The sequence below is a fragment of the Pogona vitticeps genome, chromosome 5 (assembly GCF_051106095.1).
Source record: "Pogona vitticeps strain Pit_001003342236 chromosome 5, PviZW2.1, whole genome shotgun sequence".
NCBI classification, from domain to species: Eukaryota; Metazoa; Chordata; class Lepidosauria; order Squamata; family Agamidae; genus Pogona; species Pogona vitticeps.
In genome coordinates, this window is record NC_135787.1 from 80135304 (window position 1) to 80161049 (window position 25746).

General features: G+C 39.8%; 1 protein-coding gene across 9 annotated transcripts in view; it reads right to left on the reverse strand.

Moving 5' to 3' along the window:
• PCDH7 (protocadherin 7) overlaps positions 1 to 25746 on the reverse strand; it is a 481200-nt gene that overhangs the window by 227967 nt on the left and 227487 nt on the right. For 4 of the 9 annotated variants that reach the window (XM_078394028.1, XM_020788899.3, XM_078394029.1 and 1 more), the window contains one exon: positions 18150 to 18366. The exons of 1 other annotated variant lie outside the window; for it this stretch is intronic. In XM_078394028.1, the coding sequence (XP_078250154.1) occupies positions 18150 to 18366 (217 nt within the window). Of the gene's footprint in view, positions 1 to 18149; positions 18367 to 25746 lie in introns of those variants that run through there. 4 more of the 9 variants (XM_078394032.1, XM_078394031.1, XM_078394033.1 and 1 more) reach the window with 3 other exon arrangements.

Consider the following 25746-nt stretch of genomic DNA (forward strand, 5'->3'; position numbering starts at 1 on the left):
GCAAGGATCTAGAATCAAACCAGAGTATACATTGGCAAAGTGGAGCCATCCAGATGTTCTTGGGCTGCTTCTAAATCTGCCTCAGCCAGCACAGCCAGTGATGAGGAATGTTGAGAACTGCAGTTGAAAAACATCTAAAAGGCCAGACTTTGCCCATATCTGATGTATAGAGTTCACTCATGCCCTTAGCTTGACAGCAAATCAAAATCTATTTTACTCAAATGTAGTTTTAAAAAAAATCCCATTATTACTATTGTTGTTCACATGGACATTAGAACATCTGAATCTTAGTGAAATCTTGAAATCCATTCATTCCAACAAGCACAGTAATAAATTGTCTAAAGTCACCCCTATTTGCTAAGCACATAACAACATTCTTGGAATTGCTGTTTCAGTGGAATGTCACACCATAAAAAAATGCAGATCTTATAGCAAGGAGCCGCAGCTGTGTTTGAAGACCACCAGCTAAGAGGATAAACCCCCACTGATAGAAATAATCTCTTTCATGATCTGCCATTTAATCTATTTTCCAAATAGCATAATAGGAATGTGCTTAATCAGGAAAACAGTTGTAGTCAGGTATGCTCTTCATTAGCAGAATTTTTTTTCAATAAATTGAGGGAGAAGGAAGAGTATCAGCAGATCTCATTGTCTTCCGTACTGTTTAAAGTAAGTTTGGATTTTTCTGGCTTGTTCTATTTTACATGCACCCATTATATTAGCTGTTCATGAGCGTATAAAATGTCATTTCTGTTGGACCACAAAAGGGCCACCACATGCTTTCCACTGTGCTGATACGTGCTGACAGCAAGGGGAAAAAAGCCACCTTCAAGAATAAAACCAATTAACCTTCTCTAATGCAATCTATGATAATATGTTAGAGCTTTTGAACAGCTAATACCAGGAGAAAGAGCAATGTTGGTATTATGTACTTGTGCAGGCTTTCCAGAACCTGTATTGACAAAAACACCCAGTAAGGTTGTTTCTCTGTGAATGGCTCTGATCACTTGGGGATTTCATCAAGAAATACACAAATCCATAAAAAAATGGAGGTCATACTTAATCAGGTATGTAAATTACCCATCACCACACCCACAAAGGGAGAAATGCTTTAGATACAAGCCTGTCTTGCGGCTTGTTTACATGCAGTTTCAGATATGATCCACTTTGATTTTTAACTGAGCAACCTGTATTATTGTTGATGCAATAATACAGATTGCTCATTTAAAAAAGAAAAACGAGCAGGTCCCCTTGTAGAGCCCTTTCAGTTTGATTTGTTCCTTAGATATAGCACACACATGCATGTGCGCACATGCGCACACATACACAAATCCTCCAAAGGTTAATATACGTAAGTAGGGAAAACTAGCAAAAGCAATTCTGTTGCCTCGTAAGGAATCAGGAACAAATACAGAGAGAGAGAAAGAGAGGTTTCAAGTTTTCTCACATACATTAGGGAGTTCAAAGCTCTGATTCTCTAACGATTCTTTTCATATTGTCAAAAGAGTACAGAGTGTCTGTTTAATGCCATCATATACAAAAAATGTACTTTATAGGTCATTTACCTACATCCCACAGGTCATGCTTTTTGTTTGTTTGTTTGTTTGTTTTTTCCACACCACAGCTTTGCTTGTGAGGAAGTAACAAGAAAACATTATACAGTATATTTCACATACATTCAACAGCAAGGACTAAACAGGCTGATTTGATACATCAGGGCTTTCCTTATGTTTTCATAGCAAAGGCCTCCCCAGTCATTTCATGAGAATGTGAAACAAAAACAAACCCAACATATGTCCTTGCTCAATCACATTTCCCATTAGGAAGTGACATTTGCACAGGAGGTCAGTCCTGCTCCTAAAAGTGCCTTTGTACAAAATGTGGGGGTAGAACACTGGATTTGAACTCAAGAGTTACATGATAGTCAGTGAGTCTGGGCAAGCCATTCTTTCTTAGCCAGTCTTCCTGTCTCTGTTCAGTGGGAAGTAATATTAATGACTTTATTGAAGGGCTTTACTGTTCGGGCATTGTCCTATGGGAGGAAAATAAATGTACATATATATGTTCTTTGTCTTAATTTAATTCCTTTTTCTTTTGCAAAATCCCTTCAAATGTTTTGTGCTCACAGAAAGCTTCATCCTCCTTTTCTCAGATATAATATACAGTATAGTATATTTAATAAACACAAATATGAGATTTTTAAGATCTGTAAAAAATAAGACCTTTAAGCATTTTCTATCAGACCTTTTGATTTATTTATTGCTTTACTTTAAATAACTTCAAAATGTATTGTCTTCTTAAATGATGGGATGCTACTCCAAGGATCAAAAACTTTTGGTTGACCTTTCAGATATTTCCTTGCTTAGCCAGTGGTTTATCTTTGTACCTGTACCTCACTGGTCTCCACGTTCTCTGCTTTTAGCCCAGCAACAGTCTGGGCACACACACTGCATTTATCTCATATTTTGTTCATTAATCACATTTAAAACCTGATTTCTACCTTTTACAATTGCTATGTGTGTTTTATTTAAATTTCTATTTTAACAAAATGTGGAATTGTTTGGTCAAGCAGCCAACTCTAATCACCTGTTCAAGCTGGATTTTGTGAATAAAAACTTTCAGAGTTAATTCAAGCCTATAGCTTCAATTTCTTTTGGCTTTTCCTCACACAAATTGTTCATTCTTCTCTCTGAAACCAAGGGATACCTAATCTCTTTTCAAAAGGGATTTATAGCCCTAACTCCCACTAAATTAGAGTGAAGTACTAAGAGCTAAGCTTGTGAATCTTGGAAAAAAATCTGTGCTAAAACTTCTTTTAATTATCTAGAAGGATATTTCATTGTCCTTTCTATTTTAACCTTTAGGTCCCCCTCCCTTCGCTTCTTTCCCTGCCTTCCATCAAGTAACACAAAAGAGACAAAGCAAAAACCTTCAGGGCATGCTTGTACTCTATTTGCCAAAGCACATGTAAAGACTTGAAACAGAAGACACATTAAAAAGATGAACTTTTGCTCCATCCAAGGATCGTGCTCTGATTGCCTAGGTTGCTCTCATCTTTTTACTCTTTCCAAAAATACCAACAGGAGTTCCATTTAACTATTTATTACTTCTTCTTCTTCTTCTTCTTTAAGCCACAAGCTTTGGACATACACATGGTGAGATTATATGAAGTTCAGGTGTACCTCACAAAAACTCAGCCAATTTGACTTTGATAAGGAACAATGTGTAAGTGTTTACAAAATTAGGCATAAAGCTCCCTTTAAGGAAATAATAAGGCGACGTCCTTTAATGGATGTTGTAATGTATGAAATTTAAAATTGTTCAGCCAATGAAACAGCAAAAGGTATTTACATATATTTACGCTACATAGATAAGGATCATGAAACATTTCTGTGGAAGATACATGCTTAATAGTTTGCTCCAACGTGAAAGTGTGGTCTCTTACACACACTTACATACACTCACAAAGCTGCCATGTCACTTCTTTGGAACTGACACTTCAGTATTGGTTTCATACACAGAGCAGCCTCATCCAGATAAGCAAACAGCTACCCTATATAGATGTTTCATATGCTTCCTGCCTCACAGTGCTCCTAATCTGGATGTAACTGAACCCACAGATTAAGAACCTTTGTGACTTGAGTAGAATTTATATATCATCAAAAGGAAAGGTATGCATAATCAAGAGAAGCACACCAGTATCTGTATAAAATGGGCACATATATACTGTATTTATATGTGCAGATGCAAATTGAGAAGTAATGATATGTCACCATACCACACAAGAGATGTCTTAGTCTGCTGTTCATGTGTTATAGGGTGATGGGCACCTCCATGATCCCTATGCCCAGTTTTTAGGTTCTTTTATCTTTTGAGTGAACTTCAGATTTATGGCCCGTCAAACACAGGATAGCTTCGTGTAGAAGAATGTCCTCTGATGGTACTTTACATAGAGAACTGACACCAGAAAGGTAGGACACGAGGCTACACAGATTGTGACTATAAGGAAAGAGAGGCTTGATGTTATCCTGGTGCAGATGTGGGCAAAGTATGGCCTCCAAGACTTCTTGAAGTCCTCCAGGTTGCCATGGAACCTCATCCCACCATGACTCTCCTGAGGTGAAAAACACACACAGAAAGACATCCTACATGTTAACTGTCCTGACAGCCTGGTCCATAGCCAAATAAGGGGACGCAAATTGTTGTCCAGACTGCCTTGTGCCTTTCTGTAGACAGTTGAAACCTATCCTTATTTCCGTCTGTATTTTCATATTGCAGATATCAGTGGGGGGGGGGAATAAAACCCTAATGAATAGGAAGATGCAAATGGCTATAACTTGGGGTGGGTTTTTTTACAGTGTGATTGGAACTATTTTTGTCACAATTATTTGTCCACCTCCTATCCAGAGAAAATAAGGAAAAGATAAACATGTGATAGCTATCATACTTTTTAGCGTACAGTAAGTGAAAAGGGGTACAGGAGATGGAGAGACCAGAATGTACTAACCACTAGAATGCAAGCATTCTTCTGCACAAATATGTGTGCATGCACACACATATACAAAGAGACAGAAACAGACACAAAGCACTGCCACTGCAGGCAACCACATTTTTTAAAAAAAGAGCGGGGGGAAGCAAAGCCATGGTAGTATGTCAGACTGATGGAAGTCTCTTCCTTCATACTGAAGCAAATGAATGAATGAATGAATGAATGAATGAATGAATGAATGAATGAATGAATGAATGAATGAATGAATGAAATTAACATGCAGAGGTCTGATTATGTTACTCATAAACCTTCCCCAGTGTCTCAGAATGTTCAGGAAGGGTCTTGAGTTTCATGGGAACAGGCAGTTGTCAGTTTCCCTTCACACTGATTCAGCATTCTTCTCATAAGGTACCATTGCTTTTATTTCCTTTTCCCCATTTTTAGCTGCATCACCTTTTTTCTATTTTAATATTTTTAACCCCATGATTGTCAAGTTTAACATGAGACATATGGAAGGAGTGCTGCTTTGTCCCATAAGCCTTCCCAGGCTCTTTCCCTTGCCTGCCCACTCCTTTTATGGTGGCTGTCAAACTAACCATAAATTGGATCCCCTTTGAGAAAATTTAAGTATATTTGATTCCAGTATTTTGGTAGCTGTGAAAGCAGTGACTTTAGAAATACTCATATGGGATGGAGAGGCAAAGGACTGGTTGCTTGTATCCATCCTTTGAGAGACAACTGTCATATTCTGATAGTTGAATGGATTGAAGCTGAACCCGGACAAGATGGAGGTCTTGACGGTGGGTGACCCCCCCATTGGTGGCTTGGGAGACTCCCTCCCTTTTGAGGGGGGTGTCTCGCACCATACGGAGTGAGGTCCACAGCTTGGGGATACATCTGGACCCGGCGCTTACCATGGAAACCTAGGTGGCATCCGTGGCCTGCTCCGTCTATTTTCATCTGTGGTGGATCACCCAGCTGCAACCCTACCTTGATGGGGGATCCCTCACTACTCTCGTCCACACGCTCGTAATCTCACGATTAGACCACTGCAATGTGCTCTACATGGGGCTACCTTTGAGATTGATGCGGAAGCTTCAAATGGTGCAGAATGTGGAGGCCAGACTTCTTAGTGGGGTGAGAAAACACCAGCATATCTCTCCCACTCTGGCTGTCCCACTCTGGCTGCCCATTCGCTTCCGCATCGACTTCAAAGTGTTAATAATGACATATAAAACCCTAAACGGTTTGGGACCTAGCTATTTGGCAGATCGCCTTCTCCCACCCAGATTTGCCCGAATTACTCAGCATAGCCAGGAGGGTTGGTTGAGGGGCCTAACTCCGAGAGAGGCCCAGAAAGAAAGAACAAGAAACCGGGCCTTCTTGGCAATGGCCCCTCGACTATGGAATGGCCTTCCATCAGAGACCTGCCTGGCTCCCTCGCTGGGTGTTTTTAAGAGCCATTTAAAAACTTGGCTCTTCAGGCAGGCTTTCCCTCATGCCATTTCCTGAATTCTATCTTTCTGTTCTTGGATTCCTCTTCTTGATCGTGCTGTATTATTGTTCAAATGTTTTATGATTATGAATGTTTTTTATTTTTGACTGTGATTTTTTTATTGTTATTTAATGATTTTATGATTTTGTAAGCCACCCCGAGTAGACACTGTCTAGGGGGGGGCAGGGTATAAATCGAATGAATGAATGAATGAATGAATGAATGAATGAATGAATGAAAAATAAATAAATAAATAAATAAATAAATAAATAAATAAATAAATAAATAAATAAATAAATAAATAAATGTTAGAAGCAACTGGTAATAAGATATAAAGTTTTACATCACTCTGCTGTTTCGACTTTAGGTTCTCCTTAGCAGGTTATGTTGTTATGTGCCACCAAGCTGCTTCCAACTGTGGCAAGACTTGAACATGGTTGTTAATTAGGAACCTTAGTGACCTCCAAAAGCTCTTAGAATTAACAACCATACTCAAATTTTGCAAACTCTTGGCCACACATAATTAAGAGGAACTAGTCACATTTCGTACAAGTGTATCCATGGTAAGAAAATTGTAATGAATGGTAAAATTCAGAAGCGGGGTACCTTTATGTATTGTTTGTGAACTTCTCAAGCCATCTAGTTTACCACTAAATGCTCAAACTACATGGACTTTTCATCTTATCTAGCAGCAACGTACTGTCCTCTTCCTCTAGTTAGCATCAAAGGCAAATAAAAGCAAAATTTTAGTGAAGGTCTACTCAACCAAGCATAATCACAAAGGATAATTCCCATTAAAATTCAAACCTATTTCGAAGAGAACACTTTTTAATAAAAGGAAAAGGAACTAACATATGCATGCCCCAAGTACTTTTTCTCCTCAAAACACTCATACGCACCAATGCTAGGTCTGTAGCAAAGTGAAGAGTCTTGTGATTAGTCAACATCAGTTCAACAATTATAAGCAAGAAGACACTTTTCCAATCTGTATTCTAACCTTCAGTGCTGGAATTTATATTCCTGCATAACTATTACATTTGTCACAACAAGCTGTACAATCTTGCTACAGGAAAAATGAACAAGTTTATGGAAGTAGTCCTTTAGCATGCCATTGTCGGTAGAATAGAAATACTTTTAAAATGCTCACTTATGTGTCTGATTCTTAGAGAAGGTCAGACACCTACCTTTAAAATAATGAGGGGGAAAAAACAGGCTGCTCCCTAGTTGCTTGATCTTACTGATCTAGAAGACAATATGTAAGCATGCAGAGGGTTATGAAACTGAGAAAGGAAAACCAAAGATAGGTCCCTTCTGGAATGGGAATGATACTTTTTAAAATCCAGTTGTAATTCTTCAGTTGCCAGAAAAGAAATAAACAGAGTAGGGAAGATCTGCTTTGATTAAGATTCCTCTTGTGCGCTCTCACGCAGTCCAGAACTACTGCACATGCAGGGATACTCGTTTATTCCAACAAATGCAGTCTGATATATGTCTTCCCACCATTAAAATCAAAGGGACTTTTTTTTGTTTTAGAAGCTGACAATTGAATGGCAGAGATCAAGGCAAGAGCTGACAAAAAGATGTGTAAATTGATAAAATAATGTGGCTTTTTCCTAAGGACTGCACTGGATGCAGCATACTTGGGACAGAGGCATTAGTCTTTATACAGCTTCTATTCAATTAATGGTGCACAGAACTTGTATATACAGTACATTCTATCCGCATGTAGCAGGCATCTTTACATTTCATTTAAATAAGTTCAAAATTAAATGAAATATCCTAACCTTATGCACATGCATGGAACAAACTGAAACCTCCAAATTAAAACTAGTGCACGTTTTAAGAAATGTAGGGTTTCCAAATGTGTGTGTATGAATATATACAAAGACACACAGACATATGGGCATGGAAGGTTTGCAAGAGGAGCAAGGAGGAGTCTAAGCAAATATCTTCCTTCATGTTTACTTTCTTCTGAATATGTTTTCCTTAAATGTGTGTGAGCAGATGTGACAGCAGTTCTGTGGCTAGGGTCCTTCCACATGTTTTCTGAAATGGGGCAGCACCAGGAAGGCTGAACCACTTGATTCTGCACTGCTGAATTCATGATGGAAGGTTCCTGTATGAAGAGCACAGTACATGTTCACATGGAAGTCTGCAGAATTTCGGAATAAAGAGACCCTTGGAAATCTCAGAAAACCCAGCCAGCACAGCTAGTGGTGAAGGCGTCGCTGAGTTTTAGTCCTAGAACAACTGGGAACCCAAAGTTGGAAACCATTGCCATAGAAGATTGTTATGCATTCATGATCAGGTGAAAACATTTCTCCTTGCTCCTCAATTGGGGCCCACATTTCACTCATGTAAAGCTTGCTCATACAGTCTAGCAAGATATTCTTTACAAACTGCAGTGAAAGAATGAAAACCTGCAGAGCACAGTAGCATTCTTATGTATCCCCTATGCCTTTTAATAGACTCTGAGAAAAGTGAGGTCTTGGAGGATGGTGCATAAATCTTATCCAGTGGCTAAGTCAGGCATTCGTACTAGAATTTTAAAATTTCTCAGTTGAATAGGCAAGGGTTTAAAAATCAGATATCTGATGAATTCTGCAGTCTGTAACATAGTATCTGTTGTAACTTCCAATTCATTGGTCTCTAGCAGATGTGTTACATGTGATTCATACATAGGCACACGTGAAGCCACATCAAGTACATTTACCAAGTTTAGAGCAAACCCAATGACTGATTCAGTTAATCCCAGAGCCAGTCCCATATGAACCGTACAAACTCAGGGATTAAAGCATACTGAAGCTGTACTTGAAAAAATTACTTTTTTGAACTACAGAGTCCCACAGCCAGTAGTTTTCATAGAATAGTCAAGCTAAGGGCGCGCGCGCGCACGCACGCACGCACACACGCACGCACACACGCACACGCACACACACGCGCACACACACACACACACACACAAATGACTTTTCTGAGTGTTGTCTTAAGAGTGCCACCCCTGTCAACCTCTTCTCACACTTTGCTTGCACTGAGAATAATGTGAATAAGCCCAGCAGCTTTAGCTGATTATAGGGGAAATTATTTTTTGTACCTTTTTTGTATTCAGATACATATGAATCAATTAATTGCAGCTGAGCCATTTCACAGTGGTTGAAGTTAAACCGTAAATATTTGAAGCTGTAACAATTAGGAATGAAGATAGCCTTTTAAACAATTCTGTTCCTAGCGAGGGGAGATGAATGAATATCCAGTGCAGCCCCTGATGAAAACACAACTGTGTAAAATGCTTCAGATTACCTGGATTCCAATTAAATGTAACAAATGAATGGTCAAGAGGTTTCTATCCCTATGCTTTTGATGTTAGAATAATCCATTAATTCTAGACATGAAACTAAACAGAACTTTAGTCAGTTCATATCTGCTCTGGAAGCCAGGATGAGCAAGCTTAAAAGATGGAATTGAACTGCAGGAGGAAGAGGGGGGGAACCTCACTCAAATGTCAAATGTTACATTTACAGAGGAGCAAAAATGCATTGCCTCTTGTTCTGTCACTACCTACAGGCCACCGCCAACAAGAATTATTAGAGGCAGATGACATGCTGTTACTGAAAAGTTGAGTTCAGACAGTGACAGCAGAAGACCAATTTTGGCACGGCATAGTTTTCAAAATTACATCACCTACTTTTGGGAAAGCTCAAGTTATCATTTTATACTTTGTACAGGAGAACTAATTCACCTAACCAACTCTGATCACAATGATTGAGCACAACTAGCCATCTCTACTGGGCAGAAGCATCTGCACATGCATTAAGAGACACATCCCTCAAGGTCATGGATACTTGGTGAGCACTGATACCTGCACATATATCAGTAATTCAGTATCAGTTCTGAGTAGATCCAATTTGGAGAGTTGGAAAAATCAGGTTACTGAGTCATGCAGGTGGCATTCATAGAAACAAGAAGCTCCCTAATGAAGAAGTCCATCCTGGACACACAAGGTTCTAGAAGGAGCCACACCGACATGGGGGAAAAGACTAAATGCACCAATCAGATGTATCTGTGTTTACTTTAATGAAAAATAACACATGAATGAAGCTGTGAATGAGCCCTATTTCCCTGCTCACATTTAGGGCTAAAATGTGAGCAGATATGTAAGCCAACCCCACCAAGTGTCATCAACAACACAAAGTATATTGGATATTTGCACATTTAGCATGAAGCCTTCTAACTGTGTGTATGTGACTACATTTAAAAAGCTCCTGTCTTCAGGAACTCAGCTTAATTAGGGTCCCAAAAATTGAAGCCCTGGGTGAAACTCAACAGACAGCTGACTGGACTAAATAAGATCACTTCAAGGTGTACTATGCCACTTAAAGGGATCCTTGCATTCATACACAACCACCAGATAGTTTCAAGACAAGAAAACACACAGTGACCCTATTTATGTCAGGATCTGGGTGGCGGCAGGGCTTCTCATGCACCACTACCCTGGCAGCTGCAGGATCAGGACCAGCTTGGTCCCAGGAAGAGTCCAGCTTTTGCAGGATCAAGCCCTGCTGGGATAGCTACTGCTGGGGTTCTCATGAGGTCTACCTCAGAGCCCTGAGGGAATGCCTACTTAAGAAATAACTCTCCCTTCCAGAAGCTGCCTCACCAGCATAGGCCTTTGGTCGTCCTGTAATGCTCCCGCTCTGAACTCCAGTATTCCTGACCCTGCATTTCTGCTCCAGCTCAGTGCTCCCATTCCTGTGGCCTGGTTACAGTGCTGGTGCTCTGGTTTCTGCTCCCATCCTGTCTAGCCAGTCTGTGTGTGAGTCTGGGCTCAGCCTTCTGTGCTGTTCACTGGGTCTTGGTGCCCTTGCTCCCACTGTTGAAGGCAGTGCACAACCTGGATTCTGACAATTTAGCTCAATCTTCTCACTCTATCTCCACACCCCCACATACTCTCCTGCGGAGAAGTGGGAGAAAGGTGAACTTTAAAAAATTTATTGCGAACTGGCATACCATTGCATTGTCTTACTACCCAAGTTACATGAAACACTCATCAGTACTGTTTGGTTTGATACTTGTAATTGCACAAGCCAAGAACCAAAATCAAATGGAGTGATCCCATCCATGCTAACAAAAACAGTAGCCCCTGCTGGGAATCCAAAAAGGTGTGGATTAGACATGGGGACAAATATAAAAAATGAATCAGGATATTCATTAAATATCCCTGATTCATCAGATATTTGTTGCTTCATATTCTTGGGGTCCGGAGACCCCAATGAATACGAAGCAACAAATATAACCCTTACATATTCATCCCTTCATTTCATATCTGCTTATGCCCCAACAGATAAGCTGTTCCTCGGGGGCATAAGCAGAGAGGGGGGTTCCCTTTCGGCGGCTTGCTAAAGCCAGCCTGAAGGAAATCCCATTCCTAGGGTTAGGGAATGGCTTGGTTCTCCTTCCCTCTTCTTCCTATGCCCAAGCAGCATAAGAAGAGGAGGGAAGGGATCAAAGAGGAATCAAAGGGATCCCCCAGCCTACGGCTGAAGGATGGCTTTGATCCCTGCTTTCCCTCCTCTTGCTATGCCCTGTGCAATCATTTTGATCCTTGCTTTCCCTCCTCTTTCCGCAGGACATAGCAAGAGGAAGAAAAGCAATAATAATAATAATAATAATAATAATAATAATAATAATAATAATAATAATAATAATAATAATAATAACAACAACAACAACAACAACAACAACAACAACGACAATGATAATGAGCCAAGGAATGACTAATCGATTCATTGTTTGTCACGTCACTGGGGAGCAAATTGTGGTTCACCAAGACAAAGCACCATTTTGGTGCTTCATCCCCATCTCTAGTGTGGATAACCATGGAAAAGGGCCAGGTTTGTTCATCACAAAGTTGCCAGAAAACAGATCAACCCTAACTATGCTGAAAGCAGTCCAGAATATCCTCAGAATCAACGTTCTGAGTCATACAGGTGACATGACACTTGAATGGGGCTCCAGTCTTTAAGGCCCAAACTACGGACAACAGTAATCAGAAATGAAATCATATTACTATTCAAGAGGTGTCACTGAGGCAGCCTTGCATGTATTAGAAGCCAGATTAACAAATGATAGATACGCTTGTGGCCCAAAGACTAATCACATAGCAAAGGAAGCTAATTCACAACTCAAGGGATGTGAGAAAAGTTGTTGCTATAACAACCATCCACAATTAGACCTTAAGAAAGTACCGCCTCTAGTGACAGGTTGTCTATAAAGTATATTTGGACCCAAAGTAAATGAAAGTACTGTATTCATATTCTGATTTTCAAAAATACATTTAGGAAAACCATGAGATGCCACAGAATTGTCCATAAGAAGGATATACTATGTATTCATCCAAAATATTAGAGGCTATAGGATTTTTAAAATAAAAAAATAGTATTATCCCTAAGCTACTAAAAATGGATCCTGAATTGACAAAAAAGAGAGGAGTTTGTGACATTGGGTTTTTTTGTTTTTTAATTGCTAGAGGGTTGCTATACATATTCTTATGATGAAGATTCACTGATCCCAATTTGACCAATTGATGCCTTCCAAATTAAAAGTTTGCTGATTGTGCTATGGGTGACTATTGGACATAAAAAACTACTCCAAGTGTGTTGGAGTTTTTGCTATATCCTTTAGTAGGTTTGTCTGGGAAGGATCCCTTTGGCCTGGGGTGACTGTCAATTTATCCGGCACTAGCCAATTGTTCATTCCTTCCCTGCCACTGATTAAAAGAGAGTCCCGCTCTCTTCTCTTCCCCCCCCCCTCTGCTGGAAGCAGTCAGTCTGTTGAGGCCTGCTGCTGAAAGTCAGTCAGACATGTTTGTCAGTTTGCTATCTGATCTGTTCAACTGTAAGTAAAAATACAGTGGTGCCTCGCTTAATGATTGTCCCACATTATGACGAATCCGCATTACGATGATCTTTTTGTGATCGCAAATGCGAACACAAACCAATGGTCTAAATGGGAGAATTTCACTTAGGAATGATCGCTTCCCTGCTTCGGGAACCGATTTCCGCTTTATGACGATCAAAAACAGCTGATCGCTGGGTTTTCAAAATGGCCACCGGGTGCTTAAAATGGTTCCCCGCTGTGTTTAGGGATGGATTCCTCACTATACAGGCAGCGAAAATGGCTGCTGTATGGAGGATCTTTGCTGGACTGTGAGTTTTTACCCCATTGGAACGCACTGAACGGGTTTCAATGCGTTTCAATTGGGTTTTTAATTTCGTTTTACGATGTTTTCGCTTAACGGTGATTTTCCTGGGACGGATTATCGTCATTAAGTGAGGCACCACTGTAAAATAAATTCTACTGCTAATGTCTCCAAGTGAATTATTGAGACTGTAAGTGTGAGTTAATGAGAAAGGGGATGGACCAAATTGGGAAACTTTAAGCTATTCTGCTCTGTGAATCCCTGTATTTATGCTGTACAGCCATAGAAATTTAATCAGAAATTCAGAATTCTGCCAAAAAAAAAAAAAAGAGGGCTAAGAGTTTTCTGCAGGGTTTCAGAAACTAGGCCTGCTTTTCCATTTAGCAGGCACAGATCCTGTTTGTTTGCTTAAATCACCTTTTCAATATCTCATCCATGGATCCAGTCATCATAATGGAGATCTAATGTATGCTCACTGAATGCCTATTCTTGTCTGTAAATAAATGGAGTACATTCTGTGTATCCTTCGAGGAGGAGGTGGATTACCAGCTGCAGTCACAACTCTGGTGCTTGTCTGGGACAATACTGTTAATCAGGTCATACTTTTAGGCACAAGGGTACATTGGACAAAAGGCCCGTGGAATTATGAACTGATCTGGCCTGCAGATATATGGCCTATTGTATGGACTACTGACACGAGGAATGGCATGCATATGGATTGACATCAAGGAAATATTTATACACAGAACAACTGACTTTTCTGTGTAAAAAGGGCTGAGGATTCATTCTAGCCTGGATTTTGCATGATGGAATGAACAAAAAAGACAGATACATATTTGCTATGGCAACAAGGCTCTGGATGAACTGGAAGACAATGGGATAGTATGGACAGACTACAAAGTTTGATACTGTACTTTCATTAGCTTCAGGTGCAGAGTGTAGCCAGATAAGATGATATGGTGACATCATGTGCTGCAGGACAAGGGATGATTTATTTTTTGGAAGTTAAGAAAGGTGGTATAATGTACTTTTCCTTCCAATTTGCCATCTACCAGATCAGAACTGAGTTATAGGGGTGAAGGTCAGGAAGCCAGCCAGAAAGTAGGGAAAATAGGGACACCAGTGGAGCAAGAAACAATTGTTGCTTGGGACTCAGACTGAGAGTCACATTCATTCATAGTCAAATTCATTCACACGCACTTGTAGATGTTTCTCAGTGTACTTTTTCTCATTTAATTTTTACATTTGCAGATTTTGACTGTTCTAGGGACTGGAGGCCTTAGTGTGCCTTGATGATTTCACTACTCTGTTTTACATTTTTCCTTCTGATTTTCCCATCTGGATTCTCCTGGATTGATTCTCCTGCACATTTCCCTGAATCCTCAGGAACTTGTTCCTTGAGAAAGGTAGCTATATGTTTTTCTTTCTCAGTCTTTAGGCCAGACATACTTGCATAGTTGCAACATACTGAGCTTCAACTAGAATGCTGGTGGAAGACTAGGAGCAAATATAATGTTTTATAAAGTGCTAACTGTGGTTAATTTTGCATAACCGTAATTTTATCTGAGACTTAAATACAGATTGTTCTGCTTTGCATTTTGAATATGTGGTTTTCATGCTAGATAAGGAAAATCAAGGATTTTTCAGGAGTTGCTCTGCCTCCCACCCCCAATGTACTGAGATAGAACAATCTCCCCTTGTTCTCTGTTGCTATATTTTTCTAGATATTTATGGCCTTGTTCTAAAAACACTGAAAACACTAGTCCTCGTACAAATGGGAGATACCAAGAGCTGTTCTACCACTATTATGCCATACAGAGGCCCAAATGCTCTTGCATAGTTACCACCTCTTGCATTGTGAGTTGCGTATTCTGCAAAAGCCTAATTACACAACTCACACTGGCTTCTTACTAGCAAATACCAACTCTCCACTTGGATTTTATGGCATGTGCCAATTCACTAGATTGGCAAGTGCTGGAAATTTGAAGCAGAGACATCAATTAGCAGCAAGTTATGCCATTTGCCTTCTACATGTATAACAACGCAACATTGGAAGGCAATTACTTCAGGCAGCAGATGGCACCAACTACTGCCTTTTTTCCACTCAGCCATGGCCACTACCCTCTATTACTGGGCAGAGCTGTGCACGCACACCATCCAATCTACCTCATGGCATCATAAACTACAGTCTTGGTATCCCATGACAGTACTGAAGTAAGATTCAGCTTGGCTTCTGAACAGACTCTATGCATCTTGCCCGTTGCTTCAGGCAGCAAAGTATCATTGTCTCTCCTTGATTTGTTAGTATTTGTAAGTCACCAATTAACATTCAATTAATGTGTTTGCTGTGTTACAGTACACTGCCAGTGATTCTAGTTAGGAAGGGGCAGTAGAAAGTTGGATCAGTGACTGGTGCCATCCCATTACCCATTACAATCAGACATATGTATCACTAGCTCATAAATTCTGCACACAGTGTCTTGCATTGGGTAAAGACACTGTCTAGGTTACAATGCTGGTACATACACTGATCTCCTTGTTCCACAGCCTGAAGATAGTCAGCTGTCCTTTAAAACCAATTGAGAGATACCAGAACCCCTTCCTTCTAAGCTACCGCGGACAAGTCATCACATCAAATAACAACACAGATTTTCTCTTGCTTTGCCTTGCCTTGCCTTGCCTTATCTATTCAGTCTAGTATTAGACCTCCAGCCTGCCTGTGATGTCATCTCTTATCTCTAGCCCTTATTTCTCATTTGCCCAATCCAGTGTCAGATCTTCAGCCCATGAAGGATCACAACTCCCACTTTTGGTCCACATGGCAATTGCTTTACCTGTGCCAGGCCCAAATTTGCCACAAACTAGATTCAAGCCTAAAACTAACATGTTCCACATTGATTGGATACGAAGCGCAATGGCAGCAACAAAAATATTGGGGGTGGCAGTGGCGGGAGAACATAAGAGTTCTATATAATATATGATACAAAAAATGGTCAAACTGGTATTCTTTAAAAACCCAGTTCATCTGTTTTAAATTTAATTTTAGAATGGGCCTTTGAACTTAGTTGAAGTTGTTCCTTCATCTAAATTATAGAGGACATGGTAGGAACCTCCCCAAACAACGTGAATGTCATGGACACCTTTCAACAACAGCATCCTATTGACTGATCTTTCCACTCTGGAAGCACCACTGGATTTCTTCTAGAATGAATGAATGAAGAACAAAATTATCTTTCCACCCAAAACAGCACCACTAAACCTTGTTCTTTGCAAAATAAACTACATAATCAAAACCTGAAAGAGTAACTTCAGCAATCATTTCCTGCCCAAATAACACTTCTAAAAATACTTTTTTCCCCTTTACCACAAAATGCATTATGTTTTAATTGTGTTGAGATTCCTATTTCAGAGCGAACAAAGCCATGAGAACATTTAATTAATTGCTCATATAAAAGTCCCCAAAAGAAAGTAATTCAAATATTGTAACTGAATCATAGAATCTAGACAGGGTTCCAAGTAGGTCCAATGCCTCATCCACTTATGCTTTTATATTTGTACAAACGCAACGTATACGTGCATTGTTGCACTTTATACCATTAGCTTGTACTCTGAGATACAATAACTTACTTTACAAGTATAACAATGGAATCAATTCAGTTGACTTCAAAAGATTTCACATCTACCAAATAATAGCATAGAGTAACAAAATGTATGTTAAAAAAAACCACAGAAAAAGTGGAAAAAATTAAATATTGTTTTGTATATTTTATTTAAAGCATAAGTCCAAAAGAAAAAAGAAAAGAGAGAGAGAGATTTGTGGGGGAAGTACTTAGCTCTGGGGAAATTAAGTACAGTGCTGGAAAATACACTGTAATTTTGGTCACTGACATCAATAAACCTACATTTTAAAAGGAGATGTTCTGATATATCCCCCCTCCTCACCTGAACAAAGGAACTTGGCAGATTTTTTTTATTTCCAATAACTCATTACCTTTGGAATTTGGGATTATTTAGAATAGCTTCTATAAAGACGTAGATTAACGTTTTTGACATAAAATACACACAGTAAGTCTTTGGTATCTCCAGTCCAAGGCTATTTATTATCCAGTGAGTGAGCATACAAATGCAGTTGAAGACTTAACTATTATCTGCTGGGGAACAATTCATACTTCTCACATTTTGCCTTCCATAGCAGACAAGAGGATATAGCTGCACACAGATTCTTTAAGTCAGAGCTTTGTTTATCACTACCATTCCACCCCTGCCATAATGGGTATGTGTGAAGTAAGCAAACAAGCGGTATCATGTGCATGCAACCAGGGAAGAAACAACCCAGAGGAAATGTTTATGTCCTATTTTCTTAATCTTAATGGACATATTCAATTCAGTAACAACAACAATAATAGTAATATAGAACTGTATGACCAAAAAAGGGGGAAACAATAATAAGAAAACAAAATAATATCCTCTTTTTCAGTTTGTTATGGAGAATTTAAATTGCCTTCACCAGTTCCAGACTGATATTTATATATACATACTTAACTGTGTCAGCAATCTAGTTTTAATATTTTTTAAAAAAGAAACTGCATGCCTTTCCCTGTCTTAAAACATTTTGCCAGTTACATATTATGAGCACTGCCCAGTCAAAAGTTAAGCACACTCAAGCCTTCTGTGATTTTAGTCAAAAATAGTGCACATGTTTTACTACATGCACTGGAAACAGTACCCAGAAGTGCTTCAAAGTTCAGTCCTATGCATGTTTATTGAGAAATGAATCACATTGTATTCAGTGTGGATTAGTCCTAGTTTAGAGTGCACTGGGTTATAGCCTACAATTGACTGGATACTGTTTTATCTGTTTAAAGTTTTTTATTATATTTTTTCCTTCCGACTAACCTCTGGACAAGTCTATGTTATGTGGATTTGCTAGTGTAAATCGAGTGTGTGGGTGTTGTGTTTGCCCCTACCATTTTCCATATGCTCTGCCTCACCAACACTGCCATCCGGCGTAGTCCTTTCGTAGTTGTCCTCTGGGAGTGGAAGGGCACCCAGCCTCGGCCCTGAAGAACTCTTACTGCTTGGTGTTTCTGACTCCTCCAGACCGCTGTCATAGCAACTCTGCAATGACCCCTGATGTGGGTCCTGAGGCTGACTCACAACTGAAAACGTCACTCTACGGAATGGCTGCAAAAGAAAAGATTCTGAATGTCACTTAAAAGGTAGGGTCTTTGAGAAAGCCATTCTTTAACAAAAACAGCACAAAAAATACCACAGTTGAGCCACAATATCTGAATGCTGGTTAAACAACAACTAATCTAAATCTATGGTTAAACAACTAATCTCATTCCCATGGAACTTCACTTTCCGTGTAATGCATGATTTGCTTATCTGATTTGCATCTTTTGCAGGGCAGCTAAGTGATGTTGGCTTCTATGCACTTTAAAGATAACTAAATCAGCTATACTCAAAGGGTGACATGAATCTCTCAAGGAGCCAAGAAGAGCACATGATTTCTGCACACATGCCTTTATACTTGAAGCTTGGCAGCTGTAGGTTGTTAATTATTCTAATGAAAAGTCCAGCATTAAGAACGATGTGAGGAGATAAGAATCTTCTGTCTGTGATGATCAATCTGGCAAGGGTGGCTTCCCACATACAAACCACCACTTAATAATGCAACAGTCAAATAATGAGCATGTATGCATGACACCAACCAAATGGACAACTGGCAGGAAAGATGCAAGTTCCTCAAGCAATATGCCTTCTAACCAAAGAGTCAATGCCTTTACTCTTAGTCATTATATTGTGAATTTCCCTATCCTTGTCCAACATCATTGGCTCATAGCAGTGATGAAGAAAATCAAAACAAGTAAGGATTCCTAGATATTACAGATATTTCACCATGGAGATGTTGGTTTCAGACACATTCCCACAAAGGCAGTAATATTTGCCCCATGTTTCCCAATACACCTTGACAAGGTGATATGACAGATTTATCAGAATCACACTTTCTCAGCAGTGGGCCCTGAGCTGTGGATCTGGTAGTGACTGAGTGCTGAGGAGTGGGAGAGCTGATTCTCTGTTTCTGAGGTGTTGAGGCCCCTAAGCTTTAGTCAGTAAGGAACTAAAAGGAATATCATCATCCAAAAGGAGTTTCTTCTTTTCCCAGTTTTTCCTGAAGAAGTACTTTAGATTTTGAACTACAAGAGTTCACATTGAAATAAACATGTTCGTGTTATAACGTTTTACCTTTTACCCCTTCTACTTCCTCAAGTTTCCAATCACTCCAGGACATGGATGAGAAATCTATGGCCCTCTAGATATTTCTGGACCCCCACCCCCACCAGGGCCAGCCAGCTTAGTTAGCAGTCATTGACAATTGTAGTCATGGCCCTTTCAAATACTGTTAGACTTACTGAATGCTTTGTGATATATCAGTGTTTTGTCTGCATTATACCCAGAGAGAGTCAAGAACTGTCTCAAGGGCTTATTGGTTGAGTCTAGAGGGATTTTTCAGCAAGACATATAAGATCCACACAGTTAAAGCCTTCTACTTCAATGCAGAATCTGTCCATTAAAAAAAAAGAAATTACATCATACTCTTTAAAAAATCCTCTCTCATTTTTGGAAACATGAATTTTGGAAAGCCCTTTTTAAAAAACAAACAAACAAACAAAAAACAAAGCCCAAATGGTCACCTCACCTATCCCTTCTGTGTTCACTCACACCAAACTTTTGTAACATATATTTTCCAGGATGTCATGTGTTAAAATGGCTTGAATGTAGTGTTGTTCTAGAAGACACTGGACAAAGACTGCCACAAAAGATTTCAACATGAAACCTTCATGCTGTCTGGCATTAAAGCTCTTCTGCAGAAAGGCCAAAAAGATGTAAGATTTTATAGACACCATAAATGTTACAGTAAAGTGTGGCTGCCAGTAACACTCACATACACATGGGCATTTTAAAAATCAATGTCTGCAATTTCAAAAGCCAGGCCACATAAAGGATGTAACAAGAAGTAAAAGAAAAGGAAAATGGTCCAGTCACTCCACTCTTTTGCCACAAAATTTAATGCTGAGAGACTGGGTGTTCTGCTAGCTGACTTAATAAAGCCTTCAACCTACTGCAGCCACAAATGACACCACAAGTTTCCACTGGGACTGTATATCCATTGATTATTATTATGGATTTGTGTTCACTCAAAAATGTCAAGAAAGCCCCCAAGGAATAACTGACACTATAAAAGTGTATTCATTGCTCTCTGACACCCAAGGGGATTTTGGGAAATGGGAGAGACAGAGAAATTTTGACAACAGAAGCTCTCAGCAGTGACTAGGCACCAAAACCAAACTCAAGGAAAGCACATGTGTCACTTTCACCTGTTTTCAGCATCCACTGGAATCCATACAAAGAGATGTCGTGTGTAAGAGTATGCAACTCACAAATTTGAGCCATTGCATTTCAGAAGTAGTAGGAGATGCCTCACCTGAATTCACTGACTTTATCACTCATGTTTTACTGCTCATATGGCTGGATCCTTGCCATGAATGTAGAGGAGGGAGGATGATCGTGGTGCAGGATGATAACCAAGCTAAAATGTGTGTGAATGTTACTCTACTTGATTAGATAAACTGTTACTTTGTTTTCAACACCAAAAGAACAGACACTTCTGAAAGTTTACAGTAATCGCCTTCATAACCTGGGTGTCTCCTACATTTTTGCTCTAACCTAACCTGAAAATAAGCCCCAGTATGATTTTTCAGGATGCTAGTAATATTAGCCCTACCACAAAAATAAACCCTACTTAAGTGAAACCCCACCCTCCACCATTGTGCAGCAACCAGAAGATGACCAGAAGTATTTGAATAAATGTAGATTGTTGTACATGAAAAAAATTAAACACCCCCTGAAAATAAGCCCTAATGCATTTTTGAAGCAAAAATTAATATAAGACCCTGTCTTATTTTCAGGGAAACATGGTAGTGAAAGCACTAGATGATTTGAGGAACCCAGGGCTGCTATCCCAAACACTGGTTTATCTTTAGTTTTCTACTCCACGTCTATAATGTCCAGTACAACTTGCTGTCCTGACACACTGAACTCCACAATATATAATTACATGTTTTCACAGAGGGTATTAGGACTTTGGGAATTTATTAGATGTTATGGAAGATGACAGGGGGTTTCAAATTCCCTCTCTCCATTTATTCTGGCATTTAGATCCTGTTTCTTTCTTATCATTGATCTACCCTAACATTTTAATACTATGTGTAGTAGGTTAAATGGGAGTCTATGTGCTGCAGTGAATGCAGAGATGCATGAGAACTTGGTTTGAAATTCTTATTCGGCCATAGAAACTCACAAGGCAGTGGGGGTGACACTAGCAAAACCACTCCTTAAATATCTCACTTACATTGAAAACCCTATCAGGATCCCTATAAGTCAGATTTGACTTGATGGTACACAACACGCACAAGCTGAGCAGCCAGATGTTTATAGATGCTCATAAGTAGGGCCAGTGATGGCTTTCAACTACTTGTCTCAGCATGTGGTATTTTGCAATATGCTGCCTCTGTAAATGGAGAAGCCATAATTTTAGGAAAGTCTCTCTCTCACACAAACACATTTTGTAAAAAAAAAAAACAGACACTATATTATCTGTCCAAGGTATTTCCAAGTTCCACAGATTTCAATGGTAAGTCATATGTTTTAGTATTTCCCTCTGAAAAATCAGTGGGTCAAGTATTGAGCATTGTTTGGATTCTGCTTCCATTTTTTCTTTTAAATATGCACAACAAAAAGCAACAACCCAATAACAACTCTTTTTACTTGCTTTCAGGAGGCCTAAGATCATTTTTTAAACCGAATTTTGAATGAATCCACACCAACTTGTATTCTGTTTCTAATTAAATCAGTATGAATTAAATGGCAGGAAGTGCAGCTTTGTTCTCCATGGTGCTTTAGCTCCATTAAATATGGGGTGGGGATAAGAATTACTCTCAGAACCATAATAGTCATGCATCCCCTTGGAGATATAACTTTTCCAAAGAGGAAAAGAAACATGGAACATGCCCTTACTGTTAACTATGACTGGTTAGCCCATGTTGGAGGGACTCTTAAGCATAATCATGCAAATCGTATAAAATCCTGGATCAGTACATTCAGTGGAATTCATTATACTGTCAGGTTTCATTGGCTATTTTTGGTTCTTTGACACAGTGGCTGCTATATTCATCTCTTCATATTACTTCCATGTAAGCTGACCTGCTGATTCGATTATGGCTAAGATGAGGTATTTTTGGTTTTTTTGGGAAAAGATTGTCATCTAGTCATTTAGTCGTATCCGACTCTTTGTGACCCCATGGACCAGAGCACACCAGGCCCTCCTATCTTCCACTGCCTCCCATAGTTGTGTCAAATTCTGGGTGGTTCAGTGTCAAATTCAATGGTCTTGACCCGACCAGATAGGCAGGATATAAAATAAATAAATAAATAAATTAAATAAATAAATTCATTCTGGTAGCTTCAATGACACTGTCCAACCATCTCATCCTCTGTTGTCCCCTTCTCCTCTTGCCGTCACACTTTCCCAACATCAAGGTCTTTTCCAAGGAGTCTTCTCTTCTCATAAGATGGCCAAAGTACTGGAGCCTCAGCTTCAGGATCTGTCCTTCCAGTGTACACTCAGGGTTGATTTCTTTCAAAATGGATAGGTTTGTTCTCTTTGCAGTCTAGGGGACTCTCAAGAGTCTCCTCCAGCACCACAATTCAAAAGCATCAATTCTTCGGCAGTCAGCTTTCTTTATGGTCCAGCTCTCACTTCCATACATCACTATAGGAAAAACCGTAGCTTTGACTATTCGGACTTTTGTTGGCAAGGTGATGTCTCTGCTTTTTAAGATACTGTCAAGGTTTGTCATTGCTTTCCTCCCAAGAAGCAGGCGTCTTTTAATTTCATGGCTGCTGTCTCCATCTGCAGTGGTCATAGAGCCCAAGAAAGTAAAATCTGTCACTGCCTCCATATCTTCCCCTTCTATTTGCCAGGAGGTGATGGGACCAGTGGCCATAATCTTAGTTTTTTTTATGTTGAGTTTCAGACTGTTTTTTGCACTCTCCTCTTTCATCCTCATTGAGAGGTTCTTGAATTCCTCCTCACTTTCTGCCATCGAGTGGTATCATCTGCATATTGAAGGTTGTTGATATTTCTTCCTGCAATTTTAATTCCGGTTTGGGATTCCAGGAGGAATCCCAAGCCGGGAAAAAAATGCAGGCATATTAATTCTCCAAGTCATATCCAGTTACTAATATAATCCAAAACAAGAATACAATATTAAGCCAGGAGCTGCTCAATTTCCTCCAGAAAGGTGGACAGGAGAAAAATGACTGATGCCAATGATATTACTCCTATCTCAGTACACACAACCCTTACAGAATAACACCACACACAAAAATTAGAGCTCTCCCACCACTCTACATTCTATACATTTCTGAGGGAATGCTCTGGATGAATTCAGCCAGCTATACTTATCCTTTATTTGATAGGAGATGGAAAAACAGGGATAAGGTTTCATAGAAGAGTTGGATGGATTTGAAGAGGAAAGATACAAAGAGTTTGCCATGTAAGTATTTGGAGTGAAACTTTGTGACATGTGGTGAGGGTATGTCATATGAATGCTAGGGGAATATCAAGAACAAAAAGTGCTTGAGTAAATAAGAGAATTCCCCCACACACACACAGTATTACTGGGAACTTGCACATGCAAAAGAAAACATATCTATAGTATAGTACATTTATTATCCAATAAAAAGGCAAAAAAAATAGAGTGAGGTTCTAAAAGTCATAGCTATTCTGGCTGAAGCAGGACAATTGGTGGGAAAGAAAGGTTTGCAGCAACCAACCCACACAGAGAGCAGTTAGAGTGTGCAATACAGTTAAGAGGAACCTTCAGCACCACAACTAAAACATAACCTGGTATTAAGTAGGTTCTCTGGGGAGATTCAAAGATTGGATGGGCTTCTTGGCTTGACAGGAGGCAGTGATCAAGAACAGCAGTATATGACACAACGTGACCCAAAGGACTGAACAGCCACAGTCAATCCAGAGTGTGATCAATGATCCTACAGTCTTAGTCATTGCAGTTCCCTTCCACTGGCTAAATCCACCCCAACAGGCAGACTATACTCAATGAGGAAGTAGGAAAGAAAAAATATTCTCCAAATGAATCTTCCTAGATGAAGACATGGGACACAATTTAGCCTATGTAGAGTGTGGTACAAAAGATGATGTATTTGCTAATGAAAGAATATGAATTTGCATCTTTAAGCACCCAATGAACCTACTGGGAATCATTTCAAATGTGCAGCCTGAAGGAGAGAAGATTGGAGGTAGGGCTCAAAATTCCTTTCGGGTATACTGTATATTGTGTGTTATATGTTGTCAGTTTACAGCCAATTTATGATGATCCTAATCATGTTTTCAAGGTGAGATGTTTAAGGAGTGGTTTTACCGCTGCCATCACCAGTAGTAGGAATTTGAACCTGAGTTTAGTTTGACACTCTGCTACAGTACACTGGCAACTCAACATACAGTGGTGCCTCGCTTAACGAGCGCACCGTTTAACGAAGAATCCGTATAGCGATCCCTTTTTGGGGATCGCTATACGGATCTGCCCCAATCGCCGCACTCGCTTTGCGACGATTGGGGCGTCCGGCGGCCATTTTGGAGCCGCCGATCAGCTGATCGGCGGCTCCAAAATGGCCACCGGACGCGAAAACATCGCTGGAGGGGTAAGTTTGGACGCTTATTGGAACGCATTAAACTAAGTTTAATGCGTTCCAATAGGCTTTCCTTGCCTGCACAGCGATGTTTTCGTATAGCGAAGGTTAATCCGGAACGGATTAACCTCGCTATACGGGGCACCACTGTATATTGAGCTGCCAATGGTTCTAATTTAGGCAAGACATTATGCATATAATGTGAGTCTCTGGATTAATCTGGCTGCCCCAACACATGTGCATCCATCATTTATATAGTTTGCTTCACATGCTTGCTGATGTGGAACCAGAACTGTCCCTGGAGAAAAGGTACTTGTCTTTGCCAAAACCATGACAGTCTTATTCATGTGTACTATCAGCAACAGTTGAGTTCGCTACAATCAGACAGCGACAAAAACATATGCTTGATTGCACCAGAAAGGGTAGTTTTAACAGGGGCGACCTCCCTTAAAGCAGCCCTTCCATCTGCTGGTGAATTGCACCAGCTCAGCCCCCAAAACTAGAAGCCCTACAGGTGGACCAAAAAGGTCCAACTTGGGCTTGGCCTGGAGCATATTTTCTAGTAAGCAGATCCCTTTAGACCACTCCATGAAATGGTCCAAATTGTGATCTATTCTGAATGGGAACACACCTTGCTTCCTGAGAATCGAGTCTGTTCCACAGCACTGTAATAAAAACACAAGTGTCAGCAGAAATATATTAGTTAGGCAGAAAGGGCAACTCCATCACCCCCATCATAAATCCAATAGAAATTCTGTTGCCTACCCAATATGTGGACGACAACTT